Raw genomic sequence first — 24,231 nt, forward strand, 5'->3', positions numbered from 1 at the left:
ATTCTTATCCAAATCCAAAGGCCCTGAAAACCAGGGGAGCAAACGGTGCAAACCCTAGTTTGAGCCTGAAGACCCAGGATCCAGGAGTTCCAATGCATGAAGGCAGCAGATGAACATCCCGGCTCAAATGCACAGCACATGTGCCTTCCTCTGCCTTTTTGTTCTTTGCAGGCCATCAAACAGTTGAGTGATGCCTATTTGCATCAGTAAGGACAATCTGCTTTACTGAATTTACTGTTCAAATGCTAATCTCTTCCAGAAACACCCTCAAAGGCACAGCAGAAACAATGTTTCACCTTCTGCCCATAAATCAAGATTATCAAATAATTTTTTTTTAATTTTTCATTCATACTTTTTGGCATCATGTATGTGAGGTTCCAGCATAAAAAACATATTATTTTATTTTATTATTATTTTACATTTTGGTACTTTATATTTTCCCAGTGTTAATGCTCAAAGTGTTTTGAACTTGATTTTTAAACAATTACTAGTACAGGAAAAATGAGGTTAGCTATCAAATATTCAATTTGTTTTTCTTTCAGTGATAAATTAAGAGAAACTGATAACTGGGTAACACATTGAATTGTCTATATTTGCAGTGTTTCTGCATGATGGATTTTGTAATTATCTTGGTCTCCACATTCCAAACAGCTTTGAGGTTTCATTTACATGAAATGTGAGTTTCCTATTTTTGCCTCAAGTGTATCTTTAATTATGTGCAAAACCACGCTTATTTAAAAAAAAAAAAGTTATAAGCTGAAAACTTAACCCTTCAGTTCACACTAACAGAAAAGAAAGACAGGAAAAGCTCAATGAAACAGCTTATCCTCACATTTACTTCTCTGTAAAATGAGTGTTTGTCTACTGCACTTGAAAGTCTATAGTCCAACAGGCATGCTCGTGATGGCAGAATGATGACAGGAAGTGCATTCTATATGGCAAGTCTTTAGTGATGTCCCACTATTGTTCCTGAAGATGGTTCAGTTCCAAGGATAGACAGACATTATGGAAACCTGACTACTAATGACCCTAGGGAATCCAATCAAAATGAAAATAAAAATAACGAACAGAAGGTACGCACACAGGCACACAATCCACAACAGAACACATTGCTAAGAAATATGCTAACAAGTTCAAATCAGTCAAGGCTGATGAGTCTCAATCTATTTTACCAGATCATGTAGACATGGCCCAAAAATAAGTCTAAAATGGTTAGGATTCAAGTGAGAATAAATCCTAACTTTGAACTAAATACCAATACAATTACTTCCTGGCCCAAGTGATACCTTACAAGTAGGAACATGGAACTGCATGCAACAAAGATTCTTTGAAAATATTTTTGGAAAAATATTACACCTTTTCTGCTACTGATACTAGGTATTTTTCATTCTCTCTTGAGTGAATTTTAGAATGATAGAAAGGGCCAGAAGAACTTCTCTGGTCCAATTACTGACTTGGCAATGGCACCCCACTCCAGTACTCTTGCCTGGAGAATCCCATGGATGGAGGAGCCTGGTAGGCTGCAGTCCATGGGGTCGAGAAGAGTCGGACACGACTGCGCGACTTCACTTTCACTTTTCACTTTCATGCATTGGAGAAGGAAATGGCCACCCACTCCAGTGTTCTTGCCTGGAGAATCCGAGGGACGGAGGAGCCTGGTGGGCTGCCGTCTATGGGGTCGCACAGAGTGGGACACGACTGAAGCGACTTAGCAGCAGCAGCAGCAGCAGGTGACAAATGGTCATTTCAACCCCCTGGTGAATCTCTCAAATAAACGGGATGAAAAAGGTGCCTTTGCATATTGTGTCAAATGGCTGTGCTGGGCCATTGTATAAGGACATGTTAGAGCCTGTCTGCCCAAAATGTCCTGCTTGGGAAGGGGGACCAGGGAGTCATGCTCTTTGACAGTAATTAGAGAGCAGGCCCAGGGGCTGCTGCCTGTGACATGTCTACTCAAAAGGGCATCAAGAATGGATTATTACTCAACTCTAAAAAAAGAATGAAATATTGCCATTTGTAGCAAACTGGATAGACCCAGAGCTTATCTTATTAGGTGAAAAGTAAGTCAGACAGAGAAAGACAAATATCACATGCTGTTGCTCATATGTGGAATCTAAGAAAAAGATACAAATGACCTTATTTACAAACCAGAAATAGATCCACAGACATAGAAAGTAAAGTTACAGTTAGCAAAGGGAAAAGAGGGCAAGGGGAGGGATAAATTAGGAATCTGGAATTAACATGTACATAGTACTAAATAGGCAAACAATAAGCATCTACTGTATAGCACAGGGAACTATACTCAATACTTTGTAACAACCTATAGATGAAAAGAATCTGAAAAAGGAATATATGTGTATGTATATATGAATCACTGTGCCGTACACCTGAAACTGAGGCAATGCTGTAAATCAACTGTACTGCAATAAAAAAAGGAACAATATCTTTAAAAAGAATTAATTGATTAGCAAATCATGCCCCCCTTCCCAAAAATACCTTTCTGTACATCAAAAAAAAAAAAAAATCTTCACCTGTTTTCTTCCTAAAATAAATCACGATTCTTATCATTCATGGATGCGACACAGGTGCCAAGACATGTAACTTACTGAGTCTCAAAGCAGAAGAACAGTATTTTTAAATTCAAAATGAACTTTTATGCTCTGTTGAGACATACCTAGCTGCTTATTTTGGAGGACTGAAATACAGTTTATTATAGCAGTACCGGGTCAATTTATTGCCACAGGAAATCCAACAAAATTGCTCATCGCCTCCACAGAACAGAACAGTATGTTGACCTTTACTGGCAGAATTAAAGAGTGAATTCTGTTGTAGCAGCTACTGTGAGAAACTTAGGAGTTGCAGAGCTGGTGAATATTTATGAAGTTTTCCTACTGAGCGGCCGCTGGCAGAGAGGATGGAGAGATACCTGCTTCAAGGTGGAGTTACCTGTCATATCTGACTCGGATTTCAAATCCTAAATTTAGGGGGGTAAAAAACACCTCACTGTTTACTAAAAATGATACAGTGTGTTAGGAAAAACGCTCAAGATTCTGAAGCTAAAATTACACTCCAGGTACAATTCTCCATCTGATGGAGAGAATGTCAGCTATCTCGAGAGTGGAAAGAGCCAGACCAAGCAGCTCCCTTGCTGAGCTTCCATGCCTCACAGCCTACACTCTGGGCAGAGCAAGAAGACCCTTTGGTCCCCGCTGGTGCAGTGTGACAGCTCCCTCCAAGGCCACCTTCTGGACACTCCTGAGTGGAGAATGCTTCCGAGGCCGAGGCTGAACGTCTGCTGTCCTGTGCCCCCTCGGGAGGACCCTTGTCCCTCTTCACTACACTAAACCTTCCTGTTTTATGACTCACATCCTAAACCAAAATTTTAATTAAAAAAACTTTCGAGAAATACCCCGTTAAATCTTTGGTATAAATCACCCCACCCTCCCTTCTTTTGGTGTCCTTTATATACACATACATACAGCATGACTTAAATCAGCTCTTTTTACAATTTTGTTTCCTAACTAGGTTTTGGCACTTGTTATATCTTATCCATGTGCTCCACAGTTATTTATTGAGAGCGTGTGGTGGTCAAGCATTTTGAACGTGCTGGTAATAAAGCTGGGGAGTGGACAAGTGACTTCTAGTCAAAACAGTGTATGACTTCAAATTTTGCACCAAAAACTGCGTAACCACTGAAAGAAGAAAAAAAAATTAAGATACAGAGAAATATCTTTGTGGACCACAAATGAAACAAACACACAGAAGCTCAAGGTTCAAAGCTGTTAGAAGCAGCAACTAGGAACACCAATGTAACTGGGGCCAGAGCCCATGTGGGGCTAGGACAAAAGTCAGGCCCAGAATGTGAAGTGGAGGCTGGCGTTCCCTGTCCACCAAAGGAAGCTGAAATAGCTGTTCCAGCCTTGGGGCTTCCATGAACAAATGAAGCTGCTCTACTGAAAACAGCAGCAACAGAACCTGTGCCAAACCCTTGACAGGCCTGGTGTCTAGATCTGTGATACATCCAGTATCACCATAATATGGGAATTTGGGGACCCGGAGCAGTCAAGGTAAGCACAGCAAACCATTCGCACAGAGAAAAGGAACAGCAGCCTCATACAGTACAAATAACTTCTACTCTTAATGAGTCTGACTAGGAAGGAAGCCTAAAATGAAGACCACTGAACACAAAGACTACCAGAATTCACTCTGGAAGAAATGATAACAATAGAGTAACTTCAAAGGGACTTTATTTTTTTAAGTTTCCTTCAAGCATAATTAGCAGGCCAAAAAACTGTACATATTTATAACATATAGCAATCAAGATAAGAAACATATCCACAAACCTCAAAAGTACCTTTCCACCAATGCATCGCCATTTTGATTATAATAACTTCACGTACATCTTGACTTGAGGTAGTGTTAAACCCTTCAACTTAATTTTCTTCCATAGTTGCCTTGGCTATACTAAGATTCTTTGTATTCCATGAACATTTTAGAACAAATTAAACAATTTCTACAAAAACAATTCTCCTGAAAAAATTCCCAGAAACACAAAATCTTCCAAGACTGAATCATGAAGAAGCAGAAAATTGAACAGAACTGTAACAAACAAGGAGACTGAATCAGTATTAAGTCTCTGCAGACCACAACAGAGCTGAGACACTACAGGAGGAAGTGAAGGCATACAAACAAGGCCGGACCCTTGGCCACACAAAGTCAAAGTGTTAGTTGCTCAATCATGTCTGACTCTGCGACCCATGAAACGTAGCCCACCAGGCTCCTCTGTCCATGGGATTTTCCAGGCAAGAATAATGGAGTAGGTTGCCATTCTCTCCTCCAGGGGATCTTCCTGACTCAGGGATTGAACCCGGCTTGCCCACATTGCAGGCAGATTCGTTACTGCCTGAGCCACCAGGGTCCTCAGCTGCACCTCAAACACCAATTCAGCTGCCCATGCCAGATGCCAACTGAGATAATGTGATTTTTAAAAAGTCTATTTTTCCTTTTATTTATTTATATTTTTGGCCACACCTTGCAGCTTGCAGGATCTTAGTGTCCCAAACACTTCAGAGTTTCACTAATGAATTATGTCAAACATTTTAAAAAGAACTAATACTAATTCTTCTCAAACTTTCCCCAAAATTTGAAGAGAAGGGAACATCTAACATATTCCATGAGTCCAACATTATCCTGATTCTAAATCCAGAAAAAGACATTATAAAAAACAGAACTACAGATGAATAACCCTAATGACCCCTGATGCAAAACTCTTCAACAAAATTCTGGAAAACCAAGCTTATCAGCATATTAAAAGTATCAAATGCCACGAACAAATGGGCTTTACTCCTGGAAAGAAAGGATAGGTCGGTATATGAAAATCAATCAAAATAATACACAGCAATATTACCCAAAGCAATCTACAGATTCGATGCAATCCTTCTCAAAATCCCAACAAAGTTTTTTGCAGAAATAGAAAACCCCATCCAAAAATCCATATGTAACTTCAAATGACCCAAAATAGCCAAAACAATCTTGAAAATGGAGAACATAGCTGGACTTGTAGATTTTGAAATTTACTCTACAATGATCAAACACATGTGGTAACAGCATGAAGACTGACATACAGACCAACAAAAGAGAGATTCCAGAAATAAACCCCCACATACATAGTTAAATAATTTTTAACAAGGGTATGAAGACCATTTAATGGGAAAAAACAATCTTTTCAACAAATAGTTCTGAAAAAACTGGATATGCACATTCAAAAAGAATGAAGTTGGACCCTTATCTAACACCACACACAAAAATAAACTCAAAGTTAATGAAACACCTAAATGTAAGACCTAAAACTGTAAAATTCTGGGAAGAAACATAGGGAAAAAACCATGATACCAGATTTGGCAATGATTTCTTGGATATGACACAAAATGTACAGGCAACAAATGAGAAATTAGGCAAATCATGAAAATTTATGACAAGTTTTTAAAACTCTCCATCAAAAGACATTATCAGCAGAGTAAAAAAGCAACCCACAGAATGTCATAAAATATTTTCATAACATATTTGATAATGGATTAACATTCAGAATATACAGGGAGTTTCTAATACTCAACGACAAAAACCAAACAACATAATTAAAAACTGGGCAAATAATTTGATTAGAATAACCATAGGATCTAATAATTTCATTTCTGGCTATAGTCAAAAAAGTTGGTGCAGAGTCTCCAAAAAATATTTGTACATCCATGTTCGCAGTAGCGTTATTCACAATAGCTAAAACTGGAAAGCCACCCACATGTGTCCAGCAACAGATGAATGAATAAGCAAAATTTGGCCTAGACATACAACAGAATATTATTCAGCCTTAAAAAGGGAGGAAATTCTGACGTATGCTAATACAGATGAACCTCGAGGGTATTATGACAAAAGAAATAAGCCATTCACAAACTGACAAATGTTATATGACTCTACTTATATGAGGTGATTAGAACAGTCAAAATCACAGAGACGGAAAATAGAACGGTGGTTGATAAGGGCTGTGAGGAGTGGGGATTGGACAGTTACTCTTTAGTAGGTAGAATTTAAGTTTAAAAGATGAGAAGAATTACAGAGGTGGTGATGACTGCACAACATTATGAATGTATTTAATACCAGTGAACTATGCACTAAAAATGATTAAGAGGGTAAATTTTGCCCTTCTTCCTTGCCCCAAATAATGTAGTTAGTTATTCCCTCCACAGGCCCCATGGAACGTAGAAGTATAGCACAAAATTTTCCACATTGCACTGACTCAACATTCAAAAAATTGTATCATGGCATGCAGTCCCATCACTTAATGAAAGATAAGGAAAAAGTGGGGACAGTGACAGATTTTATTTTCTTGGGCTCCAAAATCATTGCAGACGATGACTGTAGCCATGAAATTAAAAGATACTTGCTCTTTGGAAGAAAAGCTATGACAAACCTCTGCATACTAAGAAGCAGAGACATCACTTTGCAGACAAAGGTCTTTCTAGTCAAAGCTATGATTTTTCCAGTAATCATGTATGGATGTGAGAGTTGGACTATAAAGAAAGCTCAGTGCCAAAGAACTGATGCTTTCGAATTGTGGTATTGGAGAAGACTCCTGAAAGTCCCCTGGACAGCAAGGAGATCAAACTAATCAATCCTAAAGGAAATCAACCCTAAATATTCATTGGAAGGGCTGATGTTGAAGCTGAAGCTCCAATGCTTTGGCCATCTCATAGGAAAAGATTCCGATCTGGGAAAGACTGAGGGCAAGGAAAGAGGATGACAGAGGATGAGATGGTTGGATGGCATCACTGATTCAACGGACATGAGTTTGAGCAAATCCCAGGAGATAGTGAAGGACAGGAAAGCCTGGCACGCTGCAGTCCACAGGGTCGCAAAGAGTTGGGTACGACTCAGCAACTGCACAGCAACAACAACACTGTGTGATAAGCTGGCGTGTTTGTGTATGCAATGGCCGCTCCTTGATCTTATGCAGGATGCTTATGAAGGGATGTTGAGCATCTTGTATATTATCAACTGCAGAGTATATGCTGGATCTCTGTAATTAAAAAATTTTTTGTCAGGAGGCTACAAGTTTACAAAAAGAACTGCCAGACATGTCACTAAAAAAAAAAAAATCCAGCAAATATTTTAGGAGCTCAATAGTGGAGATATTAGATGAGGGCTGCAATCCTACCCAAGTGGCAGAGTCAGTGTTGCAGCGGATGAGAAAGGCATGGCTAATGTGAAAAGTATAAGCCAGGCTAAAGACTGGCAACTTTGGCATATAATAAAGAAAAATTTAAGACCAGTTATCTCTTATAAATTTGAAAATACCTATGTTAATATAGGGAAAAGGAATCTGTAGCATATATTTTTAAATAGCAATTAATTACCTATTTACAAAATTCATCCTGGAAGTACAGCCTAGCTTTCTATTTAAAAAAAAAAAAAAATTCAGGTCAAGCAATTACTTTGATTTATCTTTTCTTCAGGAGATACAGTCAAATTGTTACGTCTCTGATTGGCCATATCTTATACTACAGTTACCAACTGAGGGTTCAAAGATCCCCTTGAAATTATGCATTATGTAGAAAACTTAGAATATAGGTAAGCCTATGCATTTTTCTGGGAAGAGAGTCTAGAATCATCATATTCTCTAACCAGACTTAAAATCACTGTCTTATTCTCATAGTTCATTATGATTCCAAAGGCTATAGTATAAGTATGGTTTGACAGGTTTCATATTCCCTGAAGGATAAGTATGCTTACGTTCACAGGACCCTATCTGAAAAGAACCTCAAAAGCTAACAAGTTCATTCTCCTTCCTTTAGGCAAAATACCTCTACAATTACCCAAGTCCAATGAAAACTAAAAGTCTGCTTATTTTTCCCTGTGGGAAAGCAATTCCAACACCTCATTCTGTAACTTATTACATTTTTTAACAATCATTGTAAAATTTATCTTTGGTCTGTACGTGCTCCGGTTGAGGCCCTCAATAGCTTTATGTCTGTTTTTCTTTACTTTATACATAGATATAAATGTGTATTATCTTTTCCAGAGAAGATAAATTGAATGTTTGCTGCAGGCTATTTTTCAAGCTAATGACTTCAGTGATAAATATGTATGTATACAACAGAGTTCACATACCTTGGGTAAATGTTTGGCCAACGTACTAGAGCCTAAGTGTGATTAAGTTACTAGTAATAAGAGTTCAGAGTTCCAAAGGCCGGTGAAAATATCTCAGAGGACACACTGCAGCAAGAAGGGATGGTACCAATTTACATTCCAACCAACAGTACAAGAGGGTTCCCTTTCCTCTTCATCCTCTCTAGCATTTATTGTTTATAGATTTTCAGATAATGGCCATTCAGACTGGTATGAGGTGATACCTGATTATAGTTTTGACTTGCAGTTCTCTAATAATGAGAGATGTTGAGTATATTTTCATGTGTTTGTTGGCCATCTGGTATGTCTTCTTTGAAGAAATGTCTGTTTAGGTCTTTGTCCATTTTTTGATATAGTTGTTTGTTTTTCTGATATTGAGCAGTATGGAGATCTCTCAAAAAGTAGGAATAAAACTACCATATAACCCAGCAATCCCACTACTAGGCATATGCCCTAAGAAAACCATAACTGAAAAAGACACATGTACCCCAATGGTCATTGCAGCACTATTTACAATAGCCAGGACATGGAAACGACCAGACAGACCTTTGTTGGGATTACTTTTTTTTTTTTACTTTTATATTACTTTTTAATATACTGTCTAAGGAGCAAGCGTATTTTAATTACATAGCTGCAGTCACCATCTGCAGTGATTTTGGAGCCCAAAAATATAAAGTCTGCCACTGTTTCCATTGTTTCCCCAGCTATTTGCCATGAAATGATGGGACCGGATGCCATGATCTTAGTTTTCTGAATGTTGAGTTTAAAGCCAAATTTTTCACTCTTGTCTTTAACGGTCATGAAGAGGCTCTTTAGTTCTTCTTCGTTTTCTGCCATAAGGGTGGTGTCATCTGCATATCTGAGGTTATTGATATTTCTCCTGGCAATCTTGATTCCAGCTTGTGCTTCATCCAGCCTGGCATTTTGCATGATGTACTCTGCACATCAGTTAAATAAGCAGGGTGACAATATATAGCCTTGAAGTACTCCTTTCCCAATTTGGAACCAGTCTATTGTTCCATGTCCAGTTCTAACTGTTGCTTCTTGACCCTTCAAGTCTGTCCTTCCTTGGTTATTCTCTCTCAGCTTTTGAATAACTTATAGGGTTCTTTGTAAAACTTAACATTTACTCTCAATTACTGTTTAATAAGTCTTTATATTGAAATTCTCCTGTTTAAATCACTATGTGTTTTTTGTCTTTTGGTGGGATCCAGAGAGATACAATCATAAGATCTTTGTGCTCATTGAGAATATTTGTTAACAGTGTATTTTTAATTGCTTTCATTTTTCCTTCTAGTGTAACTGTATTATGGTTAAAATATGTTGTCTATACAATTCCTTCTTATTGATATTCTTCTGATATTTACTGATATTCTTTTAACCTAATGCATGGTAAAGTGTTTCCAGAAATTCGAAAAGGAGGTACAGTCTCAATTTTCAGGGTAGAGAGACAGATATGTTTCTATTAATCTTATTAAAGTTTTCATATCCTCTATGCTGCTGCTGCTTAGTCGCTTCAGTCCTGTCCGACTCTGTGCGACCCCAGAGACGGCAGCCCACCAGGCTCCCCGTCCCTGGGATTCTCTAGGCAAGAACACTGGAGTGGGTTGCCATTTCCTTCTCCAATGCAGGAAAGTGAAAAGTGAAAGTGAAGACGCTCAGTCGTATCCGACTCTTAGCGACCCCATGGACTGCAGCCACCAGGCTCCTCCGTCCATGGGATTTTCCAGGCAAGAGTGAGGGGTCAATTAACTTTTTCTGTAAAGAGTCAGACAGTAAACATCACAGGCTTATGAGCTACAGAGTCCAGGTTGTAACTCCTCAACTCTACCATTGAGATGCAAAAGCAGCTGCAGACAACGCGTAAATGAACTGTTTGTGTGGCTGTATTCAATAGAACTTGACTTACAAAAAGAGGGTAGAGTTAGCCCACATTGCCTCATCTGTCAACCCCTGATCTACATTATCATTTTTATCTACTTGATTTCATCAAGCAATGAGAGAGATAGGTTGCTGCTGCTGCTGCTAAGTCACTTCAGTCGTGTCTGACTCTGCAGGACCCCATAGGCAGCAGCCCACCAGGCTCCCCTGTCCCTGGGATTCTCCAGGCAAGAACACTGGAGTGGGTTGTCATTTCCTCCTCCAATGCATGAAAGTGAAAAGTGAAAGCGAAGTCGCCCACTCGAGTCCGCCTCTTCACGACCCCATGGACTGCAGCCTACCAGGCTCCTCCATCCATGGGATTTTCAAGGCAAGAGTACTGGAGTGGGTTGCCATTGCCTTCTCCAAGAGACAGGTTAGTCTCTCACTACTGTGTTTTAAAAATATTTTTCCCTGTATGTTCTGGTTCTTCTCCCTTTTTAGAGTTCTATGCTCTGTATTTGACACAAAAAGTTCATAATTATATCTTCCTGTGCATTTTATTCTTTACCATTGTAGAGTGCTTCTCTTTGTCTTGATAAAGCTTCCTTTGCTTTGCATTAAACCCTACATCTAATTTAGGAAAACATTTAGAAAGAAAATACACAATAAGACAATAAAATTAAGACTAAAGATAAGCTTAAGAATAAATCTAGTTGGAATAAATTCAACTGTTAAAAGAAAGCAAATCTCAGAATGTGGCAAACACCAAGATCCATCCATAAGAGACATATGTGAAAAAGAGAATCCTAGAAGTTTACCTGAAATAGATTCTTCATCTGCTTTGAACTATTTTTATTGTTTAAATCTTATATGCTATTGATGTAAGTATTATCCTACAGATCACATATTGCATCAGTCATATTTAACGAGGATGTTCTGAATCTTTTATACGTCCATAAAGAGAGCATGATTTGGGTTAGCCTTCCCTCTGTTCACTGGAGCCCCATTTGTATTTCCAAAATATATAAAGAGCTCACACAACTCAATAACAAAAAACAACCCAAGCAAAAAATGGGCAGAAGACCTAAATACACATTTCTCCAAAGACATACAGATGGCTGACAGGCATAAGAAAAGATGCTCAACATTGCTAATTATCAGGGAAATGCAAGTCAAACAGATAATGAGATTCATTTGCTCCAAACTCCAAGTCTCCATTAGGTTCTCTTCACATACGTTGTAGTCTTGTGCAGTCTCCTGTGTAATTTCACTTATTCCCTTCTATTTCTATGGAGACAGCAGTCTGCCTGTGCTTCTGCATTTTAGGGGAATCCTGCATGCCAAGTAGCTCTAATATATCTTTCTGAAAGAGAACTGATCCCCACAATGGATTTCTTCTTCCTTCTTGGAATTCATTGATTTTTTTTTTAACCTCACACCCATGAAGAAGAATTTGAGACTCAGTCTTACTTAGATATCCACTTAAACGGATCATAAGTCACTGAGAGTTAAAGCAGAAATTTAGTATTTCTAGGCTAAACATTGTTCTGACATTTCTTTTGGTTCCAGTTTTGAAAGGAATCAAAATATCAGAGAAACTCAAGACATCATGAGACTAACATCACATCACCCTCAGCAACGGCCCAAGAGACGCACGAGCAGGTGCGTGAGCTCTTACCAGCGGGATGAGCAGGCTGACGAGGTCTATGAGAGGCTTGCCGAGTAGCAGCAGGTCTTCCGCGGCCTGAGTGCTCCCTCCTGAGCCGGATTTCTGTGCCTGAACAGGTAGAGGAGAGGGGAAGGGTCTTGGAGATTAGTCAGCTTGGCTACGGGAGACCAGTGCAACACCTGATGGCGGCCGGGGAGGCCTCTAACCGCAGGCCCCCAGAAGTTTCGCGCGGTCACCATGTGGCAGAGAGAGCACATGCTGCCACCAGCTCAGGCCACAGAGGGGTGTGGGTGATAAACCAACAGCAAGGGCGGCCACTGGCAGGATGATGTTGATGTTGACAGACCCTGGGGGGCAAGCACTTTTTCTTCTGAACCATCCTGAGACATGGTGAGGTTATCCCCATTTTTCAGGGGAGAAAACTGAAGTTCAGAGAGGTTGAGTAGTATGTCTGAAGTCCCACAGATAATGAATGACTTAGCTGGAGTATGAATCTAGGCTAAATGACTCCAGATAACCCAAGCTCGCTTCTTCTGGGCACTTCTATGCACCTTTTATGATGCAAACCAAATCCATTCTACTGTGTTCTCCATCTCTATATGCACACATCTGCTTGAATAACATCTAAAATATTTATCGAATGAATAGGCTTTGGACTGGGGCTTCCCTGGTGACTCAGTAGGAAAGAATCCACCTGCAATGCAGGAGATGTGGCAGGAGCCACTGGTTTGATCCCTGGGCCGGGAAGATCCCCTGCAGAAGGAAATGGCAACATTCCACTCCAACATTCTGGCCTGGGAAATCCCATGGACAGAGGAACCTGGTGGGCTACAGTCCATGGGATTGCAGAGTTGGACACAACTGAGTGATTAACAACATCAACAAGACTTTGGACTACTGCATGAAGAGGCTCAGACACGGGTCTACAGTGCCTAGGAAGAATGCAATGAAACAAGAATTGAGAAAGGAGTGGCTTTAAGGATGTCTTTTTTCCAGGAGCTTTTTATAAACTGTCTCATTCTAGAGGAGATTTCTATGAGACATGAGTAATTTTAAACTGAGAGAAGTCACTGATTATTGTGTTTGCTATAGTATATACACATTTCATTTGCGTATACGCTCTGTTTTTAATTTCACTCAGAACAAAACTACTAGGTAAGGACCTTTGCCAGAGCCTTTGAGTAGGCTGCCCCACCTCAGGTCCTTACTCTGGACCCTAGGGCCCCTCTCATAAATGTCAAGGCTCCTTCTGCTTCCAGGCCTATGGATGGAATCTGGGTTGCCTGCTTTCCTTGGTTCAAAAGGACATTATGGAAAATCAGACATCTGCCTTTTAACAGCTTGCACTGCTCTACAGCCAAGGGGGATGACAGTAATCAGTAGCTCGGAGTTTCGTCCCACCTCTCCCCTAGCTCTATCTCAATCCCTGGCCTCTACCAGAAAGGTGGGACTTTCTCCCAGAAAACAGATTTGTAGCACTACCCTAGGTCTGAACCTTTGTGAGGCTCGGCTGTTGATCTTGCCTTCTGAAGCATGATGTAAGGCAGAATACTGATCTTTTCACATTAGCACATTAGCCTTTAGAGAAGATGACTGCCTCTTGGAAAAGATAAGGTAGTCCTGCGAGCCAGCACCTAGACAGCGAAGGGCACCGTGCCACTGCTTCCTTTCCAAACACATATAAGCAAGGAGACACATCCACAAACACAAGCACACACTGTGGGACTCTTTCCACCCGAATGGCCAGTGGCCCTCCAGACCCTCCACAATCTACAGTCATTTCTTATTGTCACCAAGAAACATCCCAACCCTGCCTGCCAGTATTTGGGTACCAACTCCCTGCAGAGATGCCGAGGGTTCCAGAAAGGGATTGCTACAGCTCTACACAGAGGGAGGTGCACATCAGGGATGCACCTGAAATTCAACTCTCCCCCCAAGGTACAGGTTCACAGCAGAAGCTTTGTGTGCTAAGTGCATCACATGCGGGGAGCTGAGCAACAAACCCGAGGCCCAGCTAGCCTCTCTCAGGGTCTCTCTAGCTCCCCAACAGCACACATTCTCGGTCAGCCTTTCGATTCGCAGATGCCTTCTGTGTGCATGTTACAGAGGGATCTATTTTTAACATTTATTTATGTATTTGGCTATGCTGGGTCTTAGTTGTGGCATGTGGGACCTTTAGTTGCAGCATGTGAACGCTTGGTTGCGGCATGTGGGATCTACTTCCCTGACCAGGGATCGAATCCAGGCCCTTTTCATTGGGAGTGCAATGGCACTTAGCCATTGGACTCCCAGGGAAGTCCCCAGAAGTCTAAGTCACTCAGTCACGTCCGACTCTTTGTGACGCCATGGACTATAGAATTCTCCACAGTCCATGGAATTCTCCAGGCCAGAATACTGCAGTGGTAGCCTTTCCCTTCTCCAGGAGATCTTCCCAACCCAGGGATCGAACCCAGGTCTCCTGCACTGCAGGCGGATTCTTCACCTGCTGAGCCACAAGGGCAGTTCAAGAATACTGGAGTGGGTAGCCTCTCCCCTCTCCAGTGGGCCTTCTCGGCCTAGGAATCAAACCAGGGTCTCCTGCACTGCAGGTGCATTCTTTACCAACTGAGCTATCAGGGATGCCCAGAGGGCTCTTTTAACAGCAAGAAGCACCCCGCCTCTGCTGCGACGTCGCTGCTGTTCTCCCTGTGCAGTGCTCTGCCTTTGCCTGTGGTCCCCCGACCCCTGCCCACAACTCACTGCTCCAGGCACTGCTGGGTGGCAACTGACCCCACTCCTGGCCATCCTGGGTTCTTGGTCCCCCCAGCTGTCACAGCCTGAACAAGAGGAGATGGCAGACTGAGCCAGGTGCTACCAGTAAAATCTACTGGATTTGGTGAAGGATTGGAGGAGGAATATGAAAAAGGGAAATTTTAAGAATAACTCCCAGGTTTCTAGTATGGCAGGATGAGAGTGGTGGGGCTTGCGAGCAGGAGGATGGTGTGGGAGGTGGATCCTGAGCTCTGCTTTGGACATGCTGAATTTGAGGGGACTATGGGACATTCTAGTGGTCCTGTTTAGGAAACTACTGGATATATTAAGAATAGATCTCAGATGAGATCCCTAGGTTGTAGACATGTAAAATGTGGGAATGACAACTTGTGAGCCATATGTAATATTAAATGGGAATATATTAATAGCATTACCTAAAATGAGATGAAGGGATTCAACTAACTTATTGGCATTAAAAAAGGCCAGGGAGGATATAAACCTATTACATCTAATATTATATGAGTCTAGCACACAGAGGGCAGGTAAGAACCCACTTGCCAATGCAGGGGATGTAAGAGACATGGGTTTGACCCCTGGGTCGGGAAGATCCCCAGGAAGAGAAAATGGCAACCCACTCCAGTGTTCTTGCCTGGAGAATTTCATGGACAGAGGAGCTTGGTGGGCTACAAGTCCATGGTATTGCAAAGAGTCAGACGCAACTGAGCGTTTGAGACACAACAAAGCATTTGTAGAGAACAAGAGACAGTCAGTTCTTCAGGCAATCGCTGTCTGATGTCCTAAACAGGTTTAATTTAAGCACAACCAGCAGTGGTGTGGCCAGACCAACCCAAGTCAGGCCTCAGTGTGCGTCCCAAACACCATCACTCACATGCTTGCCATGCACAGATGATACAACTCAGTCCCAGGCTGTAGAACCTCACAATTTCATTAAAAGAATGGCAGGCTTTATTATGGTAAACAGTATGGAGGTTCTTCAAAACACTAGAGTCGCCACATAATCCAGCAATCCCACTCCTAGACATATACCCAGACGAAACTACAGACACATGCATCCCTATGTTCACAGCAGCACTGTTTACAACAGCCAAGACAAGGAAGCAATCTAAGTGACCACCAACAGATGAATGGTTAAAGAAGATGTGGTACATATACACGATGGGATACTGATTCAGCAATAAAAATTGCCATTTGCAGCAACACGAATAGATCTAGAGATTACCATACTGAGTGAAGTCACCAAAAGAAAGATAAATACAAAATACATGATATTGTTTATATTTGAAATATAAACTACAACACGGGTGAACCTATCTATGAAACAGAAATAGAATCACGGACACAGAGAACAGACTGGTGGTTGCCATGGGGGAGGATGGGAGTGGTTATGGATCGGGAGTGTGGGATTAGCAGATGCAAACTATTACGTACAGAATGGATAAACAGCAAGGTCCTAGTGTATAGCACAGGGAACTATATTCAGCATCTAGTGATAAACTGTAATGTAAAGGAATATATATAACTGAGTCACTGCTATATAGCAGAAATTAACACAGTATTATAAATTAACTATACTTTAAAAAAAAAACCAATTGTAAGCTTTCCACTGCACTAAAGGCAGAACGTGGAAACTGCTACAGTGGATGTGGAAATACAGCTGAGGTGGGATTGGGGAACGGTGACAGGACTTCATCGCTGGACAGTGGGGTGAGGTCTACAGGGAAGGACATGCACAGCCCGTGCTTCAGGTGCTGGCATCTGCTGCGGAAAGAGTGGTGAGGTGCAGGAGCCCCATGGAAAAGGCCAAGGTGACTGTTTGGTGTAGGTACAGGAAGCACAAATGAATGACAGGCGAGGCTGGAAAATCACCCTGGGGCTGATCATTCAAGGCCTGGAGTGTCTTGCCAAGCAAATGATCTTGTGATGAGATGAAGAGATATCATCAGTTTTCAAAGGGAGGGAGACGCATGCTGAGGACCACGGGCTACAACAGACAAATCTCACTTGCATTCAACCATGAGACAGAAGAGGTCGCAAGAATATGAAGAACTGTACAAAAAAGGTTTTAATGACCCAGATAACCACGATGGGGTGGTCACTCACCTAGAGCCAGACATTCTGGAACGTGAAGTCAAGTGAGCCATAGGAAGCATTACTCTGAACAAAGCTAGTGGACATGATAGAATTCAGCTGAGCTATTTCAAATCCTAAAAGATGATGCTGTGAAAGTGCTATACTCAATATGCCAGAAATTTTGGAAAACTCAGCAGTGGCCACCACAGGACTGGAAAGGGTCAGTTTTCACTCCAATCCCAAAGAAAGGCAACACCAAAGACTGTTCAAACTACTGTATAATTGCACTCATTTCACATGCTAGCAAGGTAATGCTCAAAATTCTTCAACCTAGGCTTCAACAGTATGTGAACCAAGAACTTCCATATGTACAAGTTAGATTTAGAAAAGGCAGAGGAACCAGAGATCAAATTGCCAACATATGCTAGATCATAGGAAAACTCAAAAATATACAATTCCAGAAAAATAAATGATCCAATCAAAAATGGGCCATAGAACTAAACAGACATTTCTTCAAAGAAGAAAAAGCAAGGGATTTTTAAAAAAAGACATCTACCTCCCGTTCATTGACTATACTAAAGCCTTTGACAGGGTGGATCATAACAATCTGTGGAAAATTTTTAGAGATGGGAATTTACCAGACCACCTTACCTAGCTCCAGGACACAAATGTATGCAGCACAAGAAGTAACAATTAGAACTGGACATGGAACAATGGACTGGTTCAAAACTGGGAAACAAGTACATCAAGGCTATATAATATAGTCACTCTGTGTATTTAACTTTTATGTAGAATACATTATGCAAAATGTCGTGCTGGACGAATCCTAAGCTGGAATCAAGAATGCTGGGAGAAATATTAACAACCTCAGATATGAAGATACCACTCTAAAGGCAGAAAGAAAAGAGGAACTAAAGAGCCTCTTGATGAGGGTGAAAGAGGAGAGTGAAAAGCTGGCTTAAAACTCAACACTAAAAAAGCTAAGATCATGGCATCCAGTCCCATCATTTCTTGACAAATAGATGGGGGTAAGTAGAAGCAGTGACAAATCTTATTTTCTTGAGTTTTCAAAATCACCGCAGACAGTGACTGCAGCCACAGAATTAAAAGATGCTTGGTCCTTGGAAGAAAAGCTATGACAAACCTAGACAGCATATTAAAAAGAAGAGACATCACTTTGCCAACAAAAATTCATATAGTCAAAGCAATGGGTTTTTCCAGTAGTCATGTGCGAATGTGAGAGTTGAACCATAAAGAAGGCAGAGCACTGAAGAATTGAAGCTTTTGAATTGTGGTGCTGGAGAAGATTCTTGAGATGCCCTTGGACAGCAAAGATATCAAACCAGTTAATCCTAAAGGAAATCAACCTTAAATATTCATTGGAAGGACTGATGCTGAAGCTGAAGCTCCAACACTTTGGCCACCTAATGCAAACAGCTGACTCACTGGAAACGACCCTGATACTGGGAAGATTGAGGACAGGAAGAGAAGGGGGTGACAGAGGATGAGACAGTTGGATGGCATCACTGACTCAATAGACATGAATTTGAAGGACAGAGAAACCTGGTGTGCTGCCGTTGATGTGGTTGCAAAGAGTTGGACATGACTTCAGTTGGTGACTGAACAACCAGACGGGGCAAGCTCATGGGGAAAACAGCAGGGAGAAAGCTGTGGAGGAGTCAAACCAGCAACTTCAAGAGATACCGAAATAGAGGGACTTCCCTGGTGATCCAGTGGTTAAGACTCCATGCTTCCAATGCTGAGGGCATGGGTTTGATTCCTGGTCTGGAAGCTAAGATCCCACAAGCGGCACAGAATGAACAAAAATAAATAAAAATGACTTTCTTACAGAGAAAGAGATACTAAAATAGGGTAAAGCCCCCATCCCAACAGCCTTCACTTGAGTGTGAGATGAAGGGGGACTCAGGGGCCACATTTCAGTCTTAGGGCAACACTGACACATCTACTAATGGAAACCAGTTTAACCACCCTCCTCTCAAGTAATGCGTGAAGTTTCTCCCATCACTCCAGAAATGACAGACAAGAGCCAGATTGGGAACTCAGGTGACCTGGATTTTGGTACTGAATATTTTCCTTCCTTAACCCCCAAACTTGGTGAGTTCCCTGCATCCCTGTTCCCTCTGCAGGACCCTGGACATGGTTCAAGGTGATGATTTGCTCCAATATCTGCATGCTGATGGTCTTACCAAAATGAACCTCCCTGACACTCAACAACCTTCCTCTCTTCATGCCTGTGCCAAGATCACAGGGGCCAAGCCCTGGGCTAGGCTCACAAATGCAAAATAAAACCATACATTAATACCTCATAAGCCTGCTAGGAGTTGGTTTACTCCATAAATACAAACTGAGTGCCTTCCCTAGTGTTAGGACACAGACATGAGAATATCACAGCCCCCACGAACCCTCTGTAAACAGGAAGGGGAGGTGAGTGTCTTCCCTCTTATTGCTATTAATAACATAGCGACCAATCATGGCTTACTTTCCCTGGGCCAAGTATATGTACTTTCAGTTCAGTTCAGTCGCTCAGTCGTGTCTGACTCTTTGTGACCCCGTGGACTGCAGCATACCAGGCTTCCCTGTCCATCATCAACTCTCAGAGACTGCTCAAACTCATGTCCATCGAGCTGGTGATGCCATTCAACCATCTCATCCTCTGTTGTCACCTTCTCCTCGTGTCTTCAGTTTTTCCCAGCATCAGGGTCTTTTCCAATGAATCAGTTCTTCACATCAGGTGGCCAAAGTATTGGAGCTTCAGCATCAGTCCTTCCAATGAATATTCAGGACTGATTTCCTTTAGGATGGACTGGTTGGATCTCCCTGCAGTCCAAGGGACTCTCAAGTGTCTTCTCCGACACCACACTTCAAAAGCATCAATCTTCAGCACTCAGCTTCTTTACAGTCCAACTCTCACATCCATACATGACTACTGGAAAAACCACAGCTTTGACTAGATGGACCTTTGTCTGCAAAGTAGTGTCTCTGCTTTTTAATATGCTGTCTAGGTTGGTCATAGCTTTTCTTCCAAGGAGCAAGCGTCTTTTAATTTCATGGCTGCAGTCACCATCTGCAGTGATTTTGGAGCCCAAGGAAAAAAAGTCTCTCACTATCACCATTGTTTCCCTGCCTATTTGCCATGAAGTGAGGGGACTAGATACCATGATCTTAGTTTTCTGAATGTTGAGTTTTAAGCCAACTTTTTACTCTCCTCTTTCACTTTCATCAAGAGGCTCTTTAGTTCTTCACTTTCTGCCTTAAGGGTGGTGCTGTCTGTGTATCTGAGGTTATTGATATTTCTCCTGGCAATAAATATGTCCTTTATACTTACATATCTTGTGTTCTCTCATTTAAGTCCCTTGCTGAGTAGTTGGCATCATGTCTGCTTTACAGATGAGGAAACTGACACTCAGGTGAAATAATATGCCCAGCATCTCACAGGTGAAAGTGGTGTGGCTGGGATCTGAATCCAAGGTATTCTCACCTGCAAAGCCCATGGGACGCCCCCACCCCCACCCCACCCTGGTGAGCTGGGCACACATATTTGTCTCTGCTTCTGTATCTTTGGCATAGTACTCCTTAAGGCAAGTTGGGGGCAGAGTCTGGGCTCCTAAGAGACATTCTGACACCTCCCTCCCAACTCCTTACCTCCCTGGTACACATGCCTATGTCATATCCTTCTCCTCCCTGAAAAGGAGATAGGTGCCTCAAAATCGGAGAAGGCAATGGCACCCCACTCCAGTACTCTTGCCTGGAAAATCCCATGGACGGAGGAGCCTGGTAGGCTTCAGTCCACGGGGTCGCTAAGAGTCGGACACAACTGAGCGACTTCACTTTCACTTTTCACTTTCATGCATTGGAGAAGGAAATGGCAACCCACTCCAGTGTTCTTGCCTGGAGAATCCCAGGGATGGCGGAACCTGGTGGGCTGCTGTCTATGGGGTCGCACAGAGTCAGACACGACTGAAGTGACTTAGCAGTAGCATTATCATTTTAAACACTGACAACAGTCAAGTTCTAGTTTTAAGAGGTTAGTGTTAAGAGTAGAAACGGGTTTTGAATGCAGAAGAATCCCATGTGTGGAGCATGTTTACAGATGGAAGAGGTGACTTAGGCTTCGAAAGAACCTACAGCTCAGTATTGTAGAAGGATGTGTCTGTCTTTGATGCCAACTCCATTTCTTTACCCAATTCTTTCCCTAATTCAATTTCAAGGAGTCTACCACTTTCAGACAGATACCAGGTACCATGGAGATCAAAGTCGGTCGTCCAGGTCAAAAGCAATACATGGCAGCTATTACAGGGAAAGATTTAGAACAATGACAGCAATAAAACATAGATTGGTGCTAAAAAAAAAAAAGAAAGAAAGAAACAGTGATGTATTGGTATACTAGCAAATTGAAAAAAGAAAATTAGAAAATAATTTGCATTAAGGAGTTTTAAACACCCTTGAATGTCTACCTGATGACTTGAAATAAATGATTTCTATTGTTCTAGAATTAAAAAAAATTTTTTAAATGTCTGATCCTTTTTATCCACAATCTCTTACAGATTGATACCATCAGAGTATCCTCTGAGAGACATCTACACCTTGAAGAATTACATAAAGCTACCATTGTGGAAACTGAAACAAGAAATGATGCTCTCTGATGAGACACTTATTAGAAAAAAGAGGGAAAACTAAGAGAAATCCATAATTCAGGATTCCGTGAGTACTTAGCCATGCTTTACTGTTCATTTAGAGCAATTACAGATGAGCAAATAAAAACAAGCAGGTAGTTCAAAGGCCAATTTCATCTACTGGCTTTACAAGTTTGGGTTAAAACTTACTATCATCTTTGCTGAGGGGCTCTTGGAATTATTCATTAAGCCACATGAAACAAGTTAAATACTTCACCAGCTTCACTGCGGACACAACACGCCATTTACCATGATGAATAAGAGAGACTAAACCAGGGTTGAGGGACTCATTCTTGGCTCTTGCTACTATGACTCTTGGCAAGGTATCAGAATGGTCTGCTTCCAACCTTAGCTTCTGCATCTATCCAGGCTGGTATGCTACCGTGACACACAGCACTTGCGACTTAACTGGGACTCCAAATACAACAATGAATTCCTATTGGCCGTGTCCTAACATGTGGCCTAAGTATCAGCTGACTCAGCTGGTTAGAGAAAGCATGAAAGGAGACAGGCATGTGGTGAGAGCTAACACTTGGCCAAGAAAGTACCTGATGAACTCATACGCCCTTCCTGTCTCAGACCACAATGCCAGGTTACAGTCTGGGGCAACCTGACTTTTCCATGGCCACTAAATATACACCTCGAGTCCTCAAAAGCATCTTGCAATTTCACATTATTGGTCATAAGAGAAAGTAAGTGCGAGGCACATGCATGCACATGTGTGTGTGTGTATGCACATATATTCATATTACACGTATGTGCATGTGTGTGCATGCCTGATAACTCAATCCACTACTCCTCACTAGCTAACTCGTACTGCTGGAGGTGGTGGGAGCACCATCTCCGGACAGCGAAGACTGCATAGTGCATGGCCAACCCCACAGTGAGAATGACCTCTTGAGTTGCTGGCAGTTCCCTAGTAAGTGCTCACTAAGTCTTGTCTTTGGCCCCTCCTGCGTCTTTTCATATTCAAATTAGCTGTCTGACACTGATCACCCAAAGATGACTGTCAAATCATATGCTCTTTTTCAAACCGAAAGACGCATTAGAGGACGATGAGAGAAAAGAGAATGATGAGCATGTGGGACGTGGGGCGGGGCTGTTGGAAAGGCAGGGGAAGGGGTCCTCTACCTGCAGAGCCAGCCGCACGACCCCGGAGGTGTAGGTCAGCATGCCGTGCAGAATGTCCAGCAGGGAGAACAGCAAGGCGGCTGCAGTGTCGTTGTTGCTTTTGCTGTCCGCATCCAAACACAGTGTGGCAGTCTCAGTGAACAGGCTGCAGACGTGACGGACCAGTCCTGAGTAAAACAGGAGAAGGGCAAAACTGTCATCATAGAACGTAAGAATAACGTGCCACATGAAGCCAACAGAACAGGCACATGTATTCCATAAACTCTGAACAGTCCCTCAACTATATCTGTTGTAGACACACCTGGGAAAGGTTTTGAAAATGCAGGTCCCCAGCCCCCACTCCCAGAGAGACTGCCTAGGAGCCTGAGGCCTAGGAATATACTTGCTAAAAAGCACCCCAGGTGATTCTGATAGGAGGGTCCCCCGAATTACACTTTGAAAAACACCATCCTACATGGACAGGTTTCACAGGGACAGAAGAGTCGCTGACACTGGAAGAAAACGTGTTGGGTGTGAACATCCTGTCCCCAGGTTCTGTTTAAAGGCACAGTTCTTCATGGGATGGCTCGGTGACACAGGTGAGGCTGAGGATCTATCAGGATTGACAAATAACTGGGTCACCTCAAGAAGATAAAGCAATGAAGTGCTTTTTTCCACATGCATTCTAAAACTTATGAAATGTAACATAATGATTTCAAGCCATGTGAAATTGAGAAATTGCCAGGTTCTATCATTTTGTCTCTGCAAACTTCGTATTTACCGTGTGGTTCGTCTTCATCAACTTTTAGTTTGATGTACTTGTTACAACAAATACATTTAAGCTGGTGTTCTGTATTATTTTTGTTATGTAAAATTACACTTTGAATTCCCCAAATGATTCAGATGCAAAAGTGATGAAAAGACAACATGAAATGTCATAAATGGAAATGGTGAGGGGGTCCTTCCATCTGAAGAGATCATCATCGTCTGAACGTTCTAGAAAAAGTGAATCTTCAAATATAACTATTCTATACAAGCAAACTGGGAAGAAAACTGGGTAAGGAAATATGACATGTGTTGTAAGCTGGACCTGCAATCCATTTATTTATTTGACGTGCAATCATTTATTGGACCTGCAATCCATTTGTCCCTACTTCTCAGATGATCAACTGGACGGAAGCTCTGCCAAGCATAGCCATCCAAGCTCTGTTATCTTTTCCAAACACTGCACACTGTCATTTCCAGTAAGCCAAGCTGGTTTTCCTAGACAAGTGCAAAGTAATTAGACGACAAAGCAATTAATTCTGTCACTAAAGGCAGAGAGAAACCAAAATTACAGGGCATCAATCAAGGTTGTACTCCTTGTGGTGAAAA

At 41.8% G+C, this 24,231-nt stretch overlaps 1 protein-coding gene across 10 annotated transcripts in view; it reads right to left on the reverse strand.

The window, feature by feature from the left end:
• Nucleotides 1–24,231, reverse strand: part of ULK4 (unc-51 like kinase 4) — a 508,471-nt gene that overhangs the window by 141,442 nt on the left and 342,798 nt on the right. For all 10 annotated transcript variants that reach the window (XM_061396049.1, XM_061396042.1, XM_061396048.1 and 7 more), the window contains 2 exons: nucleotides 22,879–23,045; nucleotides 12,221–12,319 (listed from right to left, as the gene is read on the reverse strand). In XM_061396049.1, the coding sequence (XP_061252033.1) occupies nucleotides 12,221–12,319; nucleotides 22,879–23,045 (266 nt within the window). The remainder of the gene's footprint in view (nucleotides 1–12,220; nucleotides 12,320–22,878; nucleotides 23,046–24,231) is intronic.

This window comes from Bos javanicus, chromosome 22 (assembly GCF_032452875.1).
Source record: "Bos javanicus breed banteng chromosome 22, ARS-OSU_banteng_1.0, whole genome shotgun sequence".
In the NCBI taxonomy this organism is placed as follows: Eukaryota; Metazoa; Chordata; class Mammalia; order Artiodactyla; family Bovidae; genus Bos; species Bos javanicus.